General features: G+C 42.4%; 1 protein-coding gene across 2 annotated transcripts in view; it reads left to right on the top strand.

The window, feature by feature from the left end:
- The window catches only part of LOC138102762 (splicing regulatory glutamine/lysine-rich protein 1-like), a 100,601-nt gene that overhangs the window by 61,782 nt on the left and 21,101 nt on the right, over positions 1 to 17,718 (top strand). For both annotated transcript variants that reach the window (XM_069000512.1, XM_069000511.1), the window contains exon 9: positions 12,986 to 13,480. In XM_069000512.1, coding sequence (XP_068856613.1) covers positions 12,986 to 13,480 — 495 coding nt within the window. The remainder of the gene's footprint in view (positions 1 to 12,985; positions 13,481 to 17,718) is intronic.

Here is a 17,718-nt window from a genome sequence, read left to right as displayed (position 1 = left end):
TCCTCCAGATGCATTCTTCTCCAATAACAGTATTGCTTAGCAGCCAGGTTTCATTGTCATGTCTGGTTGTGGGGGAGAGATTACTCAGTCGGAGTAAATCGGGGGGTCCAAGACTGACTCCCCGCCAAGGCCAACTCTCCGATTCTAAAGTTCCTCCGCACACCCAGCAATTTGTTAAATTTAGCTGTTGTCCAATCCTTTCTGCCAGGTCAATAAACAAGTTTTTCCTTGACATCAAAGGATTGTTTTCTTTTTGTTTTTCCTTTTCTTCTATGACCACCTCTTGGATCAGGTCAGTGTCATAGGTCTTTCTTTTTAACAAATCTTCTGTCTTGGTTATGTATCTAAAATTGAAACAGAGCCAATCGTCTTGGGAGGGGCACTCTCCCTTCTGCTTATGTATTTGGGTGCCAATGTTTTTGCCAATCCAGTACTTGTGACCTTTTTCTGAGCAGATACTCAACCTTGTTATGTTGTAACAAGATGGATTAACATAAGTATGTGCTCGGAAAAAGTGTCGAATTTGAAATGAGCCTCCTTCTGCCTGGTACACAGTTTTGTAACATCTGTTACAGCGGCTGTCGGCTGCTTGTGTAAAGGGAGGCCAGAGGACCCAGAGACAGATGACACTCAGTAGCAGGATGTTGCTCACTTTCCCCTTTAGGCATACCCGAGAGGAGCTGTCAGCATTTGGGTTGCCTCTGCTGGTGGGGGTTGTCATCTTTGCTTCTTTCGTCCTTTCTTTAGGCATCTCACCTTCAGATGGTTCTTCAGTGACCTCAGGCTTCTGGAAACTCATGGTTATTTTAGGGTTGGCCTTGTCAAAGATTAGAGTTATCGTGCCCATAATTTTGGAGTCTGATTGGACTGTTATTGGAAGAGAATGCTGGCTTCAAATGGAGCCTTACTATACAGTTGATGTGACAATATGGTTGTGTGAAGGCAGAATCTGTAAAAGGGAATAACAAAGAACAGAATTAACAGCAAAATATTTTCAACTTAGTTTAACAACTTGTAGCTAGCACTTATTACTGAGGTATAACTGGGGAAGAACTGGGAGTACAGGATTTTATTAACTTGGAGTGAGGGATGCTGAGTGGAGCTTTCAAACAGGGTGTTTAGTTTGATGGTTTGTCTGGAGGTTTCTTCTCTTCAATTGGTGGTGCCACCGGACCCTTCACCCTCTTGACATGCGTCCAGCCCTTCTCAAATGTCCGGACAGCTGTTTCAGTGGTTAGCTGGACCTGAAATGGACCTTCCCAGGATGGGGTTAATGACTTTTCTTTCCAGGATTTTATTAACACCCAGTCACCTGGATTGATGTGATGTAAATTAAAATCAAGTGGGGGAGTTTGTGGTAGAAAACCTCTTTCCCTTAGCAACTCTAGATTTTTGGCAATTATCTGTACATATTGTTGTACATTGGTGTTTCCACACTCTTTCACATTCAACTCTTGTGGTGTAGCAAGGTAGGGTAATCCATACAACATCTCATATGGTGAACAACCCAAATCAGATCTTGGCTGTGTCCTAATTCTAAGAAGAGCAAGTGGAAGGCATTTTACCCAGGTCCATTTTGTTTCCAGCATTAATTTTGTGAGGGTGTTCTTGATTGGCTGGTTCATCCGTTCCACTCTCCCAGAGCTCTGTGGATGCCACGGGGTGTGTAATCTCCAATTTGTTCCTAATTGCTGAGCCAATTGTTGTACAATTTGGGAGGTAAAATGAGTACCTCGATCTGAATCTATGCGGTGGACTATCCCATAACGGGGGATAATTTGCTCGAGGATCACCTTACTCACTGTCTGGGCTGTTGCATTGACAGTTGGAATAGCTTCCACCCAGTGGGTAAGGTGATCAACGATTACCAATAGGTATTTCCACCTCTGGACAGGAGGCATTTCTGTAAAGTCAATTTGAATGTTTTGGAAAGGCCTGATTGCTAATTCAATTCCTCCGCCAGTGTTCTTTTTCATTACCTTTTTGTTAACTTTTTGACAGATTACACAGTCCCGGGTTATTTGGTTGGCTATTTCATAAACACCAGTGCATCCAAAGGTTCTGAGATAGTGATCCGCCAGAGCCTTTGAACCCCAATGATTGCTTTGGTGAATATTTTGTAGAATTTCTCGGGTTAAATTTTTGTTTAAAATTTGGCGTTTATCTGGTAAATACCAGCGGCCTTGAGAATCCTCATTGGCACCAATTAAAACTAATTTCTGTTTTTCCTGATCAGTAAAAATGGGCGTGGGTAAAATGTTAGTTTGTGGAATAGTGTCAGATGTGGTGGTGTTAGTTGGAAGTTGGTTTACTTCCATCACTTTTACCTCTTCTTCCACTGCTGCTTCTTTTGCTGCCAAGTCTGCTAGGTTGTTCCCCCGAGCTTCTTTTGTGGTTCCCGATTGATGACCTGGAATATGCACCACTGAGATCACCCGAGGCAGTTGCAGTGCTTTTAGAATTTTTAGGATCAATTCCTTATGTAGGATATCTTTCCCTTTGGTGTTTAGGAACCCCCTTTCGGACCAGATTTTTCCAAAGGTGTGGACTACGCCATAAGCGTATCTGGAGTCAGTGTAAATGGTCCCGATGCTTCCTGCTAGTCGGTGGAGTGCTTTTTCTAGGGCATAGAGCTCACAGACCTGAGCTGACCAGGTTGGTGGCAATCTGCCCTTTTCTAGCACACACATTTGGTGTCCATCGACCACTGAATAGCCAGAGCATCGCTTTCCATTCACCACTCGAGATGACCCGTCAATGAAGAGGATTTCCCCTTCATTGAGGGGACAGTCCACCAGGTCCTCTCTGACTTTTGTTTGGATGTCAATTATCTCAATGCAATTGTGTTCAATTTCTTTTTCTGATGGGGTCCCATAAAGAAATTGAGCTGGATTTTGGTGTGTACACACAACTAACCTCAGGTGGTCCGAGTGCATGAGAATGGCTTCATATTTGACTATTCTTGGGTCAGTTAACCACTCTGCAGCCCTGTGAGCTAAAATGGTTTTGATTGAGTGTGGTGTATGCACTGTCAAGTCTCCACCAAAAATGAGTTTTTGACTCTCCGAGACCAGAACAGCTGCTGCGGCGATGGACTGGATGCAGACGGGCCATCCTCTGGACACTGGATCCAGTAATTTGGAAAGAAAAGCAACCGGCTTCCTGACTCCTCCCCACTCCTGGGTCAAGACGCCATAGGCAACTCCCTTCTCCACATTAACAAATAGATCGAAGGGTTTTTCTAGTGAAGGAAGGCTTAAAACAGGTGCTTTTGTTAATTTCTCTTTCAGATTTTGTAATTTTTGTGTGTCTGAATTAGTCCAATTAAAAGGTTCTTCTTCTATTAGTTTTTCATATAAAAATTTGGCAGATTGTGAATACTGATCAATCCACAGTCTGCAGTATCCAAATAGGCCTAATAATTGCCGGATTTCTCGTTTTGAAGTTGGAGGTGGTAGATTTAGGATTCCTTCTACTCTTTCAGCACTGAGTTTTTTTGTGCCATGGCCAATTAGATGTCCCAAATACTTCACCTCCTGTAGCACAAATTGTAATTTAGGTTTTGACACCCTCAGCCCGTTCCTCCCTAGAAAATTCAGTAACTGAATTGTAGCAGTTCTTACCGTAGACTCCTGTTCCCCAGAGAGGAGCAGGTCGTCTACGTACTGAGTTACCTGAATCCCTTCGGGTGGAGAAAAGGAACTTAGCAAATCTTCTAGCGCTTGGCCAAAGAGTGTGGGTGCCTCGGTGTACCCTTGAGGCAGGCGAGTCCAGCGCAGCTGCTGCCTGCGTCCAGTGTCTGGATCCTCCCAGGTAAATGCAAAGATGTCTCTGCAATGAGAATCTAGAGGACATGACCAGAAAGCATCTTTAAGGTCAATAACAGAGAACCAGGCATGTGCTGGGGGTACCCGACTCAGGAGTGTATAGGGGTCCTGCACCAGTGGGTACCTGGTTTGGACTCTCTTATTGACCTCACGCAGATCTTGTACAAGCCGGAATGACTTATCTGGTTTCTGGACAGCCAAAATTGGAGTGTTGTAACTGGATTTGCAGGTCTCAAGAATTCCATCTTGTAATAAGTCCATGATAACAGGCTTCAGGCCCTTTCTTTTGTCCTTGGAGAGGGGATATTGTGGTACACGTACTGGCTGGCTATTTGGGAGCAACTCAATTGTTAGAGGTGTGATGTCCATTTTTCCCCGGTTGCCAGGTTTGGCCCACACTACCGGGTCAATGTGTTGCTCATCTACTAAAGATAAAACAAACAATTTAGTGGTCATTTTTCCACCCTGCGGTACCACCCCAACCCTCAGAGGTATTTGGAAGTCACGTCCTAAAAGATTGATCCCAGCTTGAGGTAGGTATAGCACATCCCCTGTATGGGTACGTCCTTGTATGGAAAGGGTTACATTTTTAATTACAGGAACAGCAAAGCTTTCACCATTAGCACCATATATATCTAATGTATCTTGAGAAATAAAACATCCTGGAGGTGTTTTAGTGACACAGGTTCTTTCAGCACCTGTGTCCACTAAAAACTCCACTTGTTGTCTCTGGGGTCCAGCTTCTAATTTTATCAAGGGCTCTTTAAGATGTTTTTGCCCCAGAGAATAAAGCCCCTGACCCCTTCAGTTGTTCAAAATTTGTCCCTCCATTTGAAGGACTCCTTGATCTCTCTGCTTTTTAAAACAGTACCACTGCCCGTGGCCTGGTTTATTACAGTATGTGCAAATTAACCTCTCAGGTCTTTGAACAATTGGGGTAGATTGTTTATTGCAAACACAAACCTGTGGCTGTTGCTGAGAGCAGATTTGGGTTTGCTGTTGTGGGATGCCCCTTTGGGAAGTTCTTTGTGTAGGAGGGTTGTGGATTGGAGCATTAGTACTGTTATTCATTATTCGGCTTTTAGCCTTCATCCTCTCTTCATCCCTCCTAACAAAGACTTTTTGGGCTTCCTCCAGTAATTCATCTAGTTCCCTCTCTGGCCATTTTTCCAATTTTTCCAATTTTTTCCTGATGTCAGGCCAGGAGTGAAGCACAAAATGTACCTTTAGCATAGTTTTGCCTCCCTCACTGTCTAAGTCAATGACAGAATAAAGTTGAATGTTATTCCTTAACCGAGCCATCCAAGCTGTTGGGGACTCATCCTTTTCCTGTTCCCCACAAAATGCTTTTTTCATATTATTAACTCGAGGAACAGCTTCTCTAATCCCTTTTATAATTAAATTTCTGTAGTCTTTCATGTTCCTCCTGCCCTCTTCTGAATTTGGGTTCCATTCAGGGTCTGTCAGTGGTAATTTTTGTTCTCCAATTGGGCCCTGATTAGAATTATTTTCTCTGTCCCAGACTGTCACTCCTGCAGCTCTAATCAATTTTCTTTCCTCAATGGTGAATAAGGAGTGAAGGATGGATTGTATCTCTCCCCAATTATAAATATTAGGGCCGAGGAATTGATCAAATTGGTCAGCTAGACCAATGGGGTCAGCCATCAGGCTTTTCATTTCTTTTTTAAATTCCCGTACCTCAGATGAAGCTAGAGGTACAACTACATAACCAATTCCTCCTTGAGCATTTCCCATGGGTACCTCCCTAAGAGGTAAAATTTTAGACTCATGGGGAGTGCTAAGGCAGGTGGGACAGTCAGGTGTTTTAAATGATTTCTTTCTAGTGCAAGATGCTGGGCCATCCTGGCTAGAAGAAGTCCTTTGTCCGGTTGTCTTTTTGTGAGAGCAGGAAGGAACAGAATTTTCTTTTTCACTTTCATTCTCATTTTCTGAGTCCCTTTCGATTGGGTGGCTTGAGGAAGGAAGGACCCTTTCTTGTTCAATTTGGACCCTCCTTTCTGGAGGAGTTACTGGAGGAAGGTAGTCTAGGGGGTCCCACTTTGGTTTATTTAATTTAGGTTTTTGTTTTTCTTTCTGTTTGTGTTCTTCTGCAATGGAAAAAATTTGGTTTGAATTTTTATTAAGTCCAATTGAATTAGATTTAGTTTCCTCTTCCAATTCTATTTTTTTGCTTTGGTCTTCATTTTGTTTTTGCCAATAATTTAACCAAATTTTAGCATAGTCTAATTCATCAGAATGTTTTGGAGCTTTGTAATGTACATAAGAATGCAAAGCCTCACAAAGCCATTTTTCAGAAGACCCATACTTGGGCCATCTGAGTCCATCTTTGTTAATTTTATGTTTTGGCCACTTAAAAACACAGTACCTAATCATTTGACACTGGTCTTTTTCTTTAGTTAAAAGATTTTCTTCCCACTTTAGGAGCATTTGCCCTAACGGACTGTCTGGGAAGATTTTGTATTTCTTCATTAGGTCTTTCTTTTTGCTATTCGCTTGTCCCATTTTGTTACTGGGAAGCAAACAAGTAGCTAGTGCAGAAGAAAAAAATTTTTTTTTTTTTTTTTTTTAATTAAATAAACCAAAGTATTGTATTATATAAAACAATTAAAATATTGCATAAGGAAATAATGTTACAAAATAACCTAAATTCAATACACTATCACAATAAAAAAAAATGATAATAAAGTTATAAGCATAAAATACAATACAACTAATGTAGAGAAGAGCAAGCAGGGTTAGTAGATATATAAGGGAATGAATGATGGCGAATCTGTGGGAAAAAAATTAGATATGGCAGGCTGGTGAGAAACAAATATGTTGCAAGAAAAATTAATTTTAATTATAAAAAGAATAATTAGTGAATATTTAAATTGGTTAAAGTATAACTGAAATTTAGATAGTTTTATACATATATACTTAAAATTTAAGAAACAAGAGTTGTCTTTATTAGCAAAGGAGAGATAAATTTAAAATATTTATAACCGAATTAAAGGAAAAAGATTATAATGAATAACACAAGCAGTAATTCAAAATATCAAAGTAGTGTCTTATGATTAAAGCAGATAAAGCAAATTACAACTACAATCCAATAACCCAAACACTCCAAACAAACAGGAAGTATAAAGGTGCTAGATAGCACTGACCACAAGAGTGCAGCTAAAACAAGTTCACACATGCACTTAAAACGGCAAAGGGGTGCAGTTCAAATTAAAAGGACACAAAATGGCGGCCGACCACGTGGCGGCCCGAAATTTCAAAATGGCGGCCGACCACGCGGCGGCGCGAAATTTCAAAATGGCCGCCGACCACGCGGCAGCCCGAAATTTCAAAATGGCCGCCGACCACGCGGCGAAAAGAAAAAGAGAGGGGTTTAAAATGAGGTTTCTCCTCAGTTCTAGACCCGAGGAGACTGAGACACTAATAAAAATGAATTTGGGGCTGCGCACACCCCTAAAACGTGGAAACCTCCCCCCAGAAAGGCTGATCACCACACTCGATCTTCCCCTCTGTGTCTCTAAAGGGTGATCCCTCGTGGTGCCCTTAAAAATGAACCCTTTCAAGCACACTCACACACACACTGGGGGCGGCCAACCCCCCCACACACAGTCTCACAAAAGGAATTCCACTCGGAGGTTCCCCAAAAACTAATAGCCCTTAAAAAGGGTAAGTCCCTAACTAAGTTCCCTTTAAGAAGGGTTCAAGCCTTACCACAAGTCTTTCTCCACCGGAGGTGTCCTTTCTCTGCTGCAGTAATCCTTGTGGGAGCCCAGAAAATCCAAGGAGAAAAACCAAAAAACCAAAAAAATCGCAAAAATTCAAAAATAGTAAAATTAACCAAAATACCTGGATTTTAGGGCAAAAATAGGATCCCGGAGAGCCCCCAAAAGAGTTGTGAGGAATGAGACAACTCTTTGTAGAAATTAAAACAATTTATTAAAACAGAAAAAAAATTGAAAAATTGCAAAAAACTAACAAAACATAAAAATTTGGGATCCAGATGGCTCGAGAGATATGCCCCAGGAGCGCAGGGATTCAGGAACTTTAGGCTTAAGACAGCTCTGAACCTCAGGTAGAGAAAAAAATAAACTTGCAGTTTAGGCTGGTCAAAAAGAAATCTATTTCTAAAAGCCCCTAGAAAGGGGTAGGCTTCTCCAGCACTGCCTTAGCAAGCTGGAGAGGAAGGGAGAATGAGACACGTGTCTTTCTTTTTCTCCCTGTTATAGCTTTTGCTCCGCCCACAGCCCACCCCCTTGGTTCAAGGTGATTGGTGCTCTCCCTTTGACAGACCATCTCCATCCACCAATGGCTCCTCCTGGTCAGAGGGGTGATATTAGTTGAGATAAGGGTCATGTGCTTATGGGGGGGCTGGGCTGTTTGTTGCAACTGGGGTTTTTTAAAATCTGCCTTGAAACCAAGATACAAGTAAAACATAAAAATACATCCAACACATCTTAAAACACTTGTAAAGGTATACAGTAAACACAGGAAGACCATAAAAACTTGATTAGTGTACCTGGACTGATGGATTGATTTTAACATTCAATTTAAAAATATTAAGCTCAAATTAATTAAAGCACTTAATATGCAAAGACCAAGCACAAATAGGGATTTCATGTATGACAAAGTCTGATTATCTAATTATTGAACTGTGAAATTCCAACAAAATAATTCCTTTATCTACTTGGATGATAATGCAACTTTCTGAGGGGCAAAATAGTGAATATTCACAAAACAAAAGTGCCTGTTGTCATGGGTTAGCAAGCATAGTCCTGTAAGTGATGTTCTTGCAAAGAGGTACTTACAGCTTCCTCTATGACCTGAGAGAACCTATCAACTGGCTAGTTTGAATATAGACAATTTTTTAAGCCACTTAGAATTTTGACCGCCTCTGTGGTCCACATTTAAGAATGGACAAACCCCGGGAAGCTCTCTCTCTTGATTCCAGCTGGGGGACAGGTAACTGGGCTGGGCCCGTACAGGGCCCAGCGGGCCCTGCCAGGTCCGGACTAGGATCTGCTCAGGCTGGGCCCGGGCCGGGCCACAGCCATCCTGGAGCTGTGTGGCCCTGTTCCACCTGCGGCCCCCCACAGCCCTGCTACACGCAGATGGCGCAGCCTGGCCCCCCCTCTCCAGTGCAGCCTAAGATTCAGCTGAAGCTGCCCGCTGCCCAGCAAAGATCATGTGACCAACAGCGATAAGCAAATTCCAGCTGCAAGGCCCGGGTGAGATTAACCCTTTTAGTGCTGTAAGTGCTGCAGACATTAAGTAAAGAAAGAAGAGCTGAAATCCTGAGGGAGGAGAAAGAGGAGATGCTTAAAGCTGAAATTCTGTTGTAAAGGTATGGTGGTGATAGACTATGATATATCAGACTACCTGTTGTAATTTCATGAAAGCATGGGGGGGTGGAACGTTCAAACTGTACTTATGAGCAAAAGCACCTGTGCTGGAATAAGCAAATGCTGAAGCAGCTGTAATTTGATGACAAGGTTTAACAGGGAGAGATGGAAGCGATGAGGACTCTTGCTCCAATCGGAAGGAGAAGACCTCTGTTCCTAGAGATACTCCCAGAGATAGTCCTAGAGATGAAGATGATGAGGACCCTTTTTCTCCCAGGGAAGTGGGAGGGCCTCTATTCTCAGAGATGAAAATGCTCCCAGAGATGGGTGAAGAGAACTTTTGTTTCTGAACAGCTCAACCTTAAAATTGTACCCCATTAGCTCAAGATTGGACCCTCGAAAGCAGTTGTGGGGAAAGCTGCAAGTCAGGGGAAGGGACTCTCATATGCGAGCAGAGAACCAACCTGGGCGGCTGTCTCATGATACTGAAGCTGTGAGAGAATCTCTTGTGGAGATGTCTCCATAGCATAAGCAAGAGAGACTCCTCTCCCTAAGTGAACTGAACAAGGTTATTATGGAAGTGGTAAACAGACTGAACATCTCAAGGGTTGTCTTTTTACAGTGGGAGAAGGGAGAAAGGTGGGGGGAGGAGAAGTGTTCTGAAGGTGTGGTATGATTTTTTTTTTTCCTTTTTTCCCTTCTTTTAGGTCTGTTAATAAACTTCTTTATTTTCTTTCAAGTTTGGTGCCTGCTTTGCTTTCTCCTAAATCTTATCTCACAGAAGGTAAATAGTAATGAGTATTTTGGACCAAACCACTACACCTGTAAATGTAGTTTAATAGAAGCCTTGGTACTTTTCTTTGTTTCATCTCTTTAATTCCTCTGACTCATTTAAAGGGAGCTTCTTATTTAGGTTGTGCAGTTGTTTTCTGAGGAGAAAAGTTTTGTGGGAAATAGAACTGCAGATCTGTGGACCTCAGTGGGAACAGTTAGGAGGTAGGCTACACAGCTGGACTTCATTGATGGATCCTTTTGACTCTGTTGCTGCTGTCTGGAGCTTCTTGAGATAGCTGCTCATTGGAAGGGCCAAATCCAATGAAACCTCTGTGATAAATTACTAGAAGGTGCTTTTTGGGTCGTTGTGAAATCCTTTGCTTTTGCTGGGACTGTGTGCTGTTTCATCTTAATGATCTTACATTCCGTATGTGAGACATCCAAAGAGGTATTTGCCAAAACCTGATGGGAACCAAAGTCTTCAGGTCACAGACCATGAAACAAGCCTACTATTTATTAGTAGCCAAACACTTGTTCCAATGAAAAAAGGTGGGGGCTATGTGTATAAATATCCTAGAGGCAGGTCTAGGAGTCATGTGTCTCCTTTGTTAGAAAGATGGCTCAAAGTCTCATGCTTCCAAATAATCCTTTACCAAAATGTAATCTTCCAGTGTCTTGGTTTGAAAGACAGATGTCTGCCAAGGAAGGTGGGGACCTCCCTTGGAATGGAAAATATGACCCCCTTCCCTCCAAATTATTATAACTTTGAAATTAAGGGGCTTTCAGGCAAAGATATGGGAAAAGGAATAACAGTTCTTTACTAGTATGTATAACAAGGCAAACAAACAACAACAACGGCAGCAACAACAAACAAAACCAGAAATTCAATAACAGCCTTCTCTTGGCTGTCAAGCACTTTCCCCTTTGGTGTAGTTACAGTCACAGCCGGCAGGGGTGCTGTTGGCTCCCAGCTGGGCAGGGCAGGTGCGATTATGCCCTCGGGGCTGCAGCACAAGTTCAGCTGCACCTCTCACGTGGTAATGGTGGGCGTGCCAGATGGCAAAATGGGCTGCAGCAGGAACCTCGAAGCAGCGGCTGGGATGGCAGGGGCTGGCTCACCCGGGGGTAGCAAGCAAAATGTAGCAGAGATGCTGGGGCCGTGCCCGAAGCTGCGGGGTGTTCAGGTGTTGGGTTACAGTGTAGCAAGAAGTCCTGAAGCAGTGGCAGAGAGCAGCGGGGCTGGGTGGGGGATCGCTCCCCTGTGTAGCTCACTGCTGATGGCTGGTCCCTGGGTCGGGCTGCACAGAGTGGGGGGCAGCCCCTGGAGGGGAACGGGGTGGTCCCAGGTCCCAGTGCGGCAGTCACTGGCTCTGGGCTCCCAAACAGCAGAGAAGCAAACCAGTAAGCTCCAGTCACAGTGCCAAAAGGAAAGGGGAAAAAAATGAGCAAAAGCCAAGCGGTAACTATATCTCTCCTCAGAGAGATCCCACTGCATGGCAGTGGAGGCCAAATCACCCCACCGGAAGAGGAAGCAACTGCCCCTCACCCTCCTCCCCCCCCCCCCCCCCCCCCAACTCTAGCAGGAAATCATGGGCTGGCTCTCACCCATCGCGATACTCCTGGAGCCGGGGGCGGGGGGGGCAGCGACCACCCTGGACAAAAAACAAAAAACAAAACAAAGAATGGATATGGGATAAAAAGAACCATCCCCAAGACATCCAGCCAAAGCTGTGATCTAACTGTGTGCACTTTTGGGCTCCAGAATGCAAAAAAGATATAAACCTATTGGAAAACATCCAAAGGAGGGCTATGAAGATGATGAAGGGTCTAGAGGGGAAGCCATACAAGGAACAGCTGAGGTCACTTGGCTTGTTCAGCCTGGAGAAGAGGAGACTGAGGGGAGACTTCATCATGATCTACAGCTTGCTCACAAAGCGGAGGGGCAGGCACTGATCTTTTCTCTCTGGTGACCAGTGACAGGATCCAAGGGAATAACATAAAGCTGTGTCAGGGGAGGCTTAGGTTAGATATTAGGAAAAGGTTTTTCACCCAGAGGGTGGTTGGGCACTGGAACAGGCTCCCCAGAGAAGTGGTCACAGCACTAAGCCTGTCAGAGTTCAAGAAGCATTTGGACAATGCTCTCAGGCACATGGTGTGACTCTTGGGGATGGTCCTGTGCAGGGCCAGGAGCTGGATTTTGATAATCCTTGTGGATCCTTTCCAACTCAGCATATTCTATAATTCTATGATTGATAAATTTTTATTTGGCTTGTCTACTAGAACATCCTGTGGAATTTTTCTCACTGTTTTTATGAACATGTATCATTCTCCCTATCACAAAGAAGCTGACTTGTTCTGTTACCTTGCTTCTGGTTTTATGGTCTCACTGATTTTTCAATACTTTTCTAATTCCTAATGACATTACAGATAGTTGAATTGTCTTGGTTGAGTTTTTACCTTACATTTACCTTTTGAGGGAATGTGGTGAAATTTTATCCCAGTTTTTTTGTTTCTGTGTATTAATTAATATTGGATTTCCAAGCAATTAAAAGATATTTATGTGAGAGAACACCATAGAATAAAGACTTCAGTCCAGTCAGCTGTCATTATTCACATGGGGGTGGTTAATCTGCAGTCCATTTTACATGCACACATATTTAGTAAAGAATGGATTTACAAATTGTAGAGTGTCTCACTCCTGATAAAATGTAGAAAATTTATGTATGGTAACGTAGCTGTGAGGTGAAAAGACATATTCTTTCAAAGTGTAATGATGTCACTTTGATGATCACAGTTTGATTTGATTTTTGCCTCCTCTTTCCCAATTTGGTTTCCACATTTTTCCTATCTATATAGGCTCTCCCACATGGTGAACAGGGGTGACAAATGAAAATTTTGAATAATTACTATTTTTCAACAGAAACATATATTTTGTCTTGAACAATTAATGTATGCTAAAGAGTTAGTTGTAATTTTTACTGGAAAGTTCAAATATTAATTAATGGATTTGTGTTTGGCTTTTAACAGGGACAAGAAAAGAGACAAAGAAAAGGTCAAGGAAAAAGAAAAGGCCAAAGAGGAGAGAGACCGAGACAAAGAGAAGGAGAGAAACTGGGACAGAGACAAAGAAAAGGAAAGAGAGCGAGATGAAGAGAGAAACAGGGATAAGGACAAGGAGAAGGACCAGGAGAGAGAGAAAGAGCGGCATAGAGAGAGAGTTAGAGACAAGGACAGGGAAAAGAACAAGGAGAAGGAAAAAGACAGAGAAGAGGTAGACCAGAACAAGGAAAAAGATGATGTTATGAAAGAGGGGGAGAAGGATAGAGAGAAGATTAAGGACAAGGAGGGAGATAAGGACAGAGGGGAAAAAGAGAAGGACAAAGAAAAGGAGAAAGATGAGAAGAAAGAGAAGAAGGAGCGAGAAAGAGAAAAACAGAGAGATGATAGAAAAAAGAAAGAGAAGAGAACCAGAACACCCCCAAGAAGCTATAGCTCTTCAAGAAGATCTCGTAGCTCCAGCAGGTTTGTTTAGAATTTTTTAATGCTTTTTCTGACCTGTCAGTACAGTGATGCACCATGTAAAATGCACATCCTAATTTTTATGTATCAGTATCACCATGTCACTTACTAATTCAGTTTGTATTCTTTCTGTTTTTTAGATTTCCCTATAAAATAAAATCTATTACAAAAAGCTCTATATGATGCTTGATGGAAAATAGTTTCTTGTTGGGCAACTGATACTTGCCTTTCACATAACTGTATAGTCCTTGAGGACAGTAAGTAGATGGTTCTTATGCCATTTCACTGTTGGAACCATCCAAAAGTTATGATAGAGGGACATTAAACACCATTTTTGTCCTGATTAATGTTTGAGTCACTGGTACATAGTTTCTTGGTTACTTACATACTGTACAGTGTTGGTCTGTAACAGAATTTGTTGGGTTTATGAACAGTTGGGTGGTAGTATTTGCCACTTGGCCACCTTTAAGGATGGTGAACAATGAGTTTTCTTGGCTGGATGGCTGAAGAGCAGGAAGCAAGCATGTCATTTGGCTGACTAACCATTCAGAAAGTGAATGTATGTATCTCAGTTGAAAAATAAGGATACCTTGATTAAATGTCCAGATACAAGTAAAAATTAACACTTCTTAACCATTCTGATAGTAAACAGGAAAGCAGTCAACGTTAATCTAGCTGTTGTTTTTGCCTGTGAGGGAGGGTAAACTGGGTAGAAGTCTGGGTAAATTCAATCCAGCAAAAGGAGACTGTGAGATTGATTATAAGCTCTGTAACTGGACTAACTCAAGCATATTCAAAAGCATAGTAGCTAACTTAAGTTCAGAAGCTTTCCAAATACCTCAGCAATTATGGAGTTCAATAATATCATGTGTCAAATTTAGATAGCAAATTTTATCTGTTACCTTGAGAGAATGAAATGCTGGATGAATTGGGAAAAGTTCTACATATAATAATCACTTCCCTGGACAAAAGCAAAATTTTCATAGGCCTCAAAATTCAGGAGTTCATGGTTCATATAATGCAGAAAAAGCTGTAATGGTTTCTAAATATTCTGTTTGGGTTATATGAAATGTCCATGTTGTTCTGGAGGTCTATGGGCAAAATATTGTGGCTTCTTTAAACATATACAGCTTCCTACTTTAATGCATTGTTAATATTATTTCATGGGTTGAATACTTGCACAGAGTAGAGGTAGTTCTATTAGCTTTGAAAACAACAATTGCTGCATGTATGTATCAGGAGTCTTGAATTAGATAATTAATTTTGCTGGATCGACCTTGGTTGAATGCCAGGTGCTCATCAAGCAATTCTATTGCTCCTTCTCCTCAGCTGGATGGGGAAGAAAAATACCATGAGTTGAGATAAGAAAGGGGAGAGATCACTCACCAATTACCATCATGGATGTGGTGGGTTGACCTTGGCTGAATGCCATGTGCCCACCAAGTTGCTCTGTCACTCCCCTTTCTCAGCTGGACAGGGAAGAGAGAATAAGATGGAAAACAACTCATAGGTTGAGACAAGGCAGTTTACTAAAGCAAAAGTGAAAGTTTGTGTGTGCGCAAGCAAAGAGAAAAAAAATTTATTCTCTACTTCCCATCCAGCCACTTTCTGGGAAGCAGGGCACATGTAGCAGTTACTCTGGAAGGCTGTCACATGAAAAGGGGAGATTTCCTTAACCCTTAGTGTGGGGACCCTTAGTATTTGTCTGTCAGCACCCCAGGAAAGCCAAGACCCCAGTGCCCAACCAGTCTGTCAGCGTCCTGTTAGGGGGACCCTTCACTGAACAGTCCAACTGGATCCGAGGGTGGCTCAACTGACTTAATCAGGGAAACACACCAACAGCATAAGGGAGACCCCTCAGCAGATCTTTCCCCTTTATTTGAGTATGTTACCCACTGCCAGTGCCTGTGAAGGACTCACACTAACAGTTTACGGAATAACACTCTTTATTAATATAAAATTGTGACAGGTTAAGGTTCAAGGATTGTCAGTGATAGTATCTGACTGCAAAAACGTATTCAAAGCAATACACAGACAAGCTCTAATCCCCAATAAAAGTATTCAGCATGCAGAGTACAGTTCTTACCCAATAGGCGTCCCTATGGGGAAGAAGACAGGTTCAGCCCATCGACTGATCCCAACAGTTACAATGGAGTCTTCCCTAACTTTTCTCCCATTCTCGACTTACTTTTATATTATTTCTTTATGTTTAGGTGGAGCTTGAGTGACTCTAGTCATACATACCTTTGTTACTGATTGATGTAAAATTCTGTCACTTTGCTTTTAAAGATACAGTCAAAAAAATATAAAGCACATGCCCAGTGAGAGGTGGTCGTACCTTGGAGGTGGGTAGCTTTGGGATGGCAGTATGCATTAATATTACAATTAGTCTATAATGAACCAAGTTCATCTGAGGAGAGCAATTTCAACACAGTTGATGGCTTAGCAACAGGACATCTTCTCCTGTCTCCCTGGTTGACAGGTGCTATGCAGTTTATCAGCTGCAAAGTACTATTGAGTTCCCCTTCCTGTAAGGATTTCAACAGAGCCTGGCTGCAGTGTCTCCACTCTGTTCTACCCATTCCATCCCCTTTAGCAGGTGCTATGGTTGCAGATTGTGGGTGTGGGGAACTATCGTAGAATAGGTCTCAAGCATGCCAACCGAATTCTATCCAGGGAGTGGCAACTGTATTTTAACATATAATTTCCATACTGTTTATAACTTCTGTCAGGATGTGAATATAACTTCTCCGTTTCCTCTAATTTTATCCCCAGCCATCTTTCCACAAAGGCAAACATTGTAAAAAAGGAATGTTCCCCCTTCTTCCCCATTTTCTTAGCTTTTGTATCTGAGCTGACATCATATGATATGGAATATCCCTTTGGTCAATTTGGGTTAGCTGTCCTAGTTGTGTCCCCTCTGTCATGGTTTAGGAATGGTATTTCTCAATTTAGTGTTTCCACTGAAACACTCCAAACCACATGCCACTTGCTCACTCCTCCCTCCCCCTCCCTCCTGCAGTAGGCTGGAGAGGGGAACTGAAGGCACAAAAGGCAAAGATCATGCATTGAGATAAGAACAGTTTACTGGAAGCAGCAATGAGATAAGAAAACTTATCTTGGGGTGACTTTATGACAGCAACAATACTAATAGCAGTGTACAAGAAAGAAGCGAATGATTCACTCGAGATTACTCACCATGGAGCCCCCTAATAGAGGAACCTCTGCCATGATACCCCAACAGAAAGAGACCCCCTTCCCCTGCCCCTGGCAATGAGGTGGTATAGACTAACTGCCCCTCCTGGCTACTGCAAAAATTAACCCCATCCTGGCTGGAACCAGGACATTATCCACCCCTAATCTATACCATATACTCATGCCCAAATCCTACACCTTCCAACTATATACATATATATATATATAAATATACACAAGCACGAATATCATTTCCATAGTCAATGGTCTTCCCTCCAAGATGTCTGTTGAGTTTGTTTAGTCCATGACTGTGGCTTCTATCCATCCTAGATGTCTTCCAGGACAGGAGAGCTGGTGTGCTGTTGGCTGATTTCAAGTTGCATCAGGAGCTCACGAATGGTGTATCAGGAGCAGTCCATCCTCATTGTCCATGGTAGTTATGGCATACAGTGGAAGTGTCATTCAGCAACCAGTATTATACAATTCAACTCTTCTCACCCAAAAATCAAATCCCCTTGAGGTACACATTGTGTTTCTCCATCCCTCTGCATTACCCACAAGGTACACCCAGATCCTTGAGCAAAAACAATCCCATGGATGGGTTTGCCTTTGCTTGAGGCAGGACTAATCCAAACTGTCTTCTCTAACGCATTCCTCATATGCACCACGGGGACTTTAACCCCTTCTACAGTATGTGGAGGTTTTGATTGGGCAGGGCCAGCTTGATTGGTAGAGCCTTGGTGTTATGAATGGATGATGTAGGTTTAAATCAGCTCTTGCCTTTGCCCAGGCCTCTGGCAGCAGGCAGTTGTGTTATTGAGGTGGCCAGCACCCCAAGATCCACTCTTATTTGCAAGTTCTTTAATAATGGCTGATTTGGTCTATTATAAAATGAATTATTTTTTAATAGACACAAAACTAACAGACATAAGACTTAAAACAGACTATTTACTACACAGGGATAAGACAAAAGGCAATACTAGTATTATACATGCGGGGTTAAAGGTACCATTAATTTACAGCTAGCTAAGAAATAGTATAACTTA

This window comes from Aphelocoma coerulescens (assembly GCF_041296385.1).
Source record: "Aphelocoma coerulescens isolate FSJ_1873_10779 chromosome W unlocalized genomic scaffold, UR_Acoe_1.0 ChrW_unloc_scaf_1, whole genome shotgun sequence".
Classification (NCBI taxonomy): domain Eukaryota; kingdom Metazoa; phylum Chordata; class Aves; order Passeriformes; family Corvidae; genus Aphelocoma; species Aphelocoma coerulescens.
Note: the sequence above shows the minus strand (reverse complement) of the source record. Positions and strands in the feature narration are given on the sequence as shown.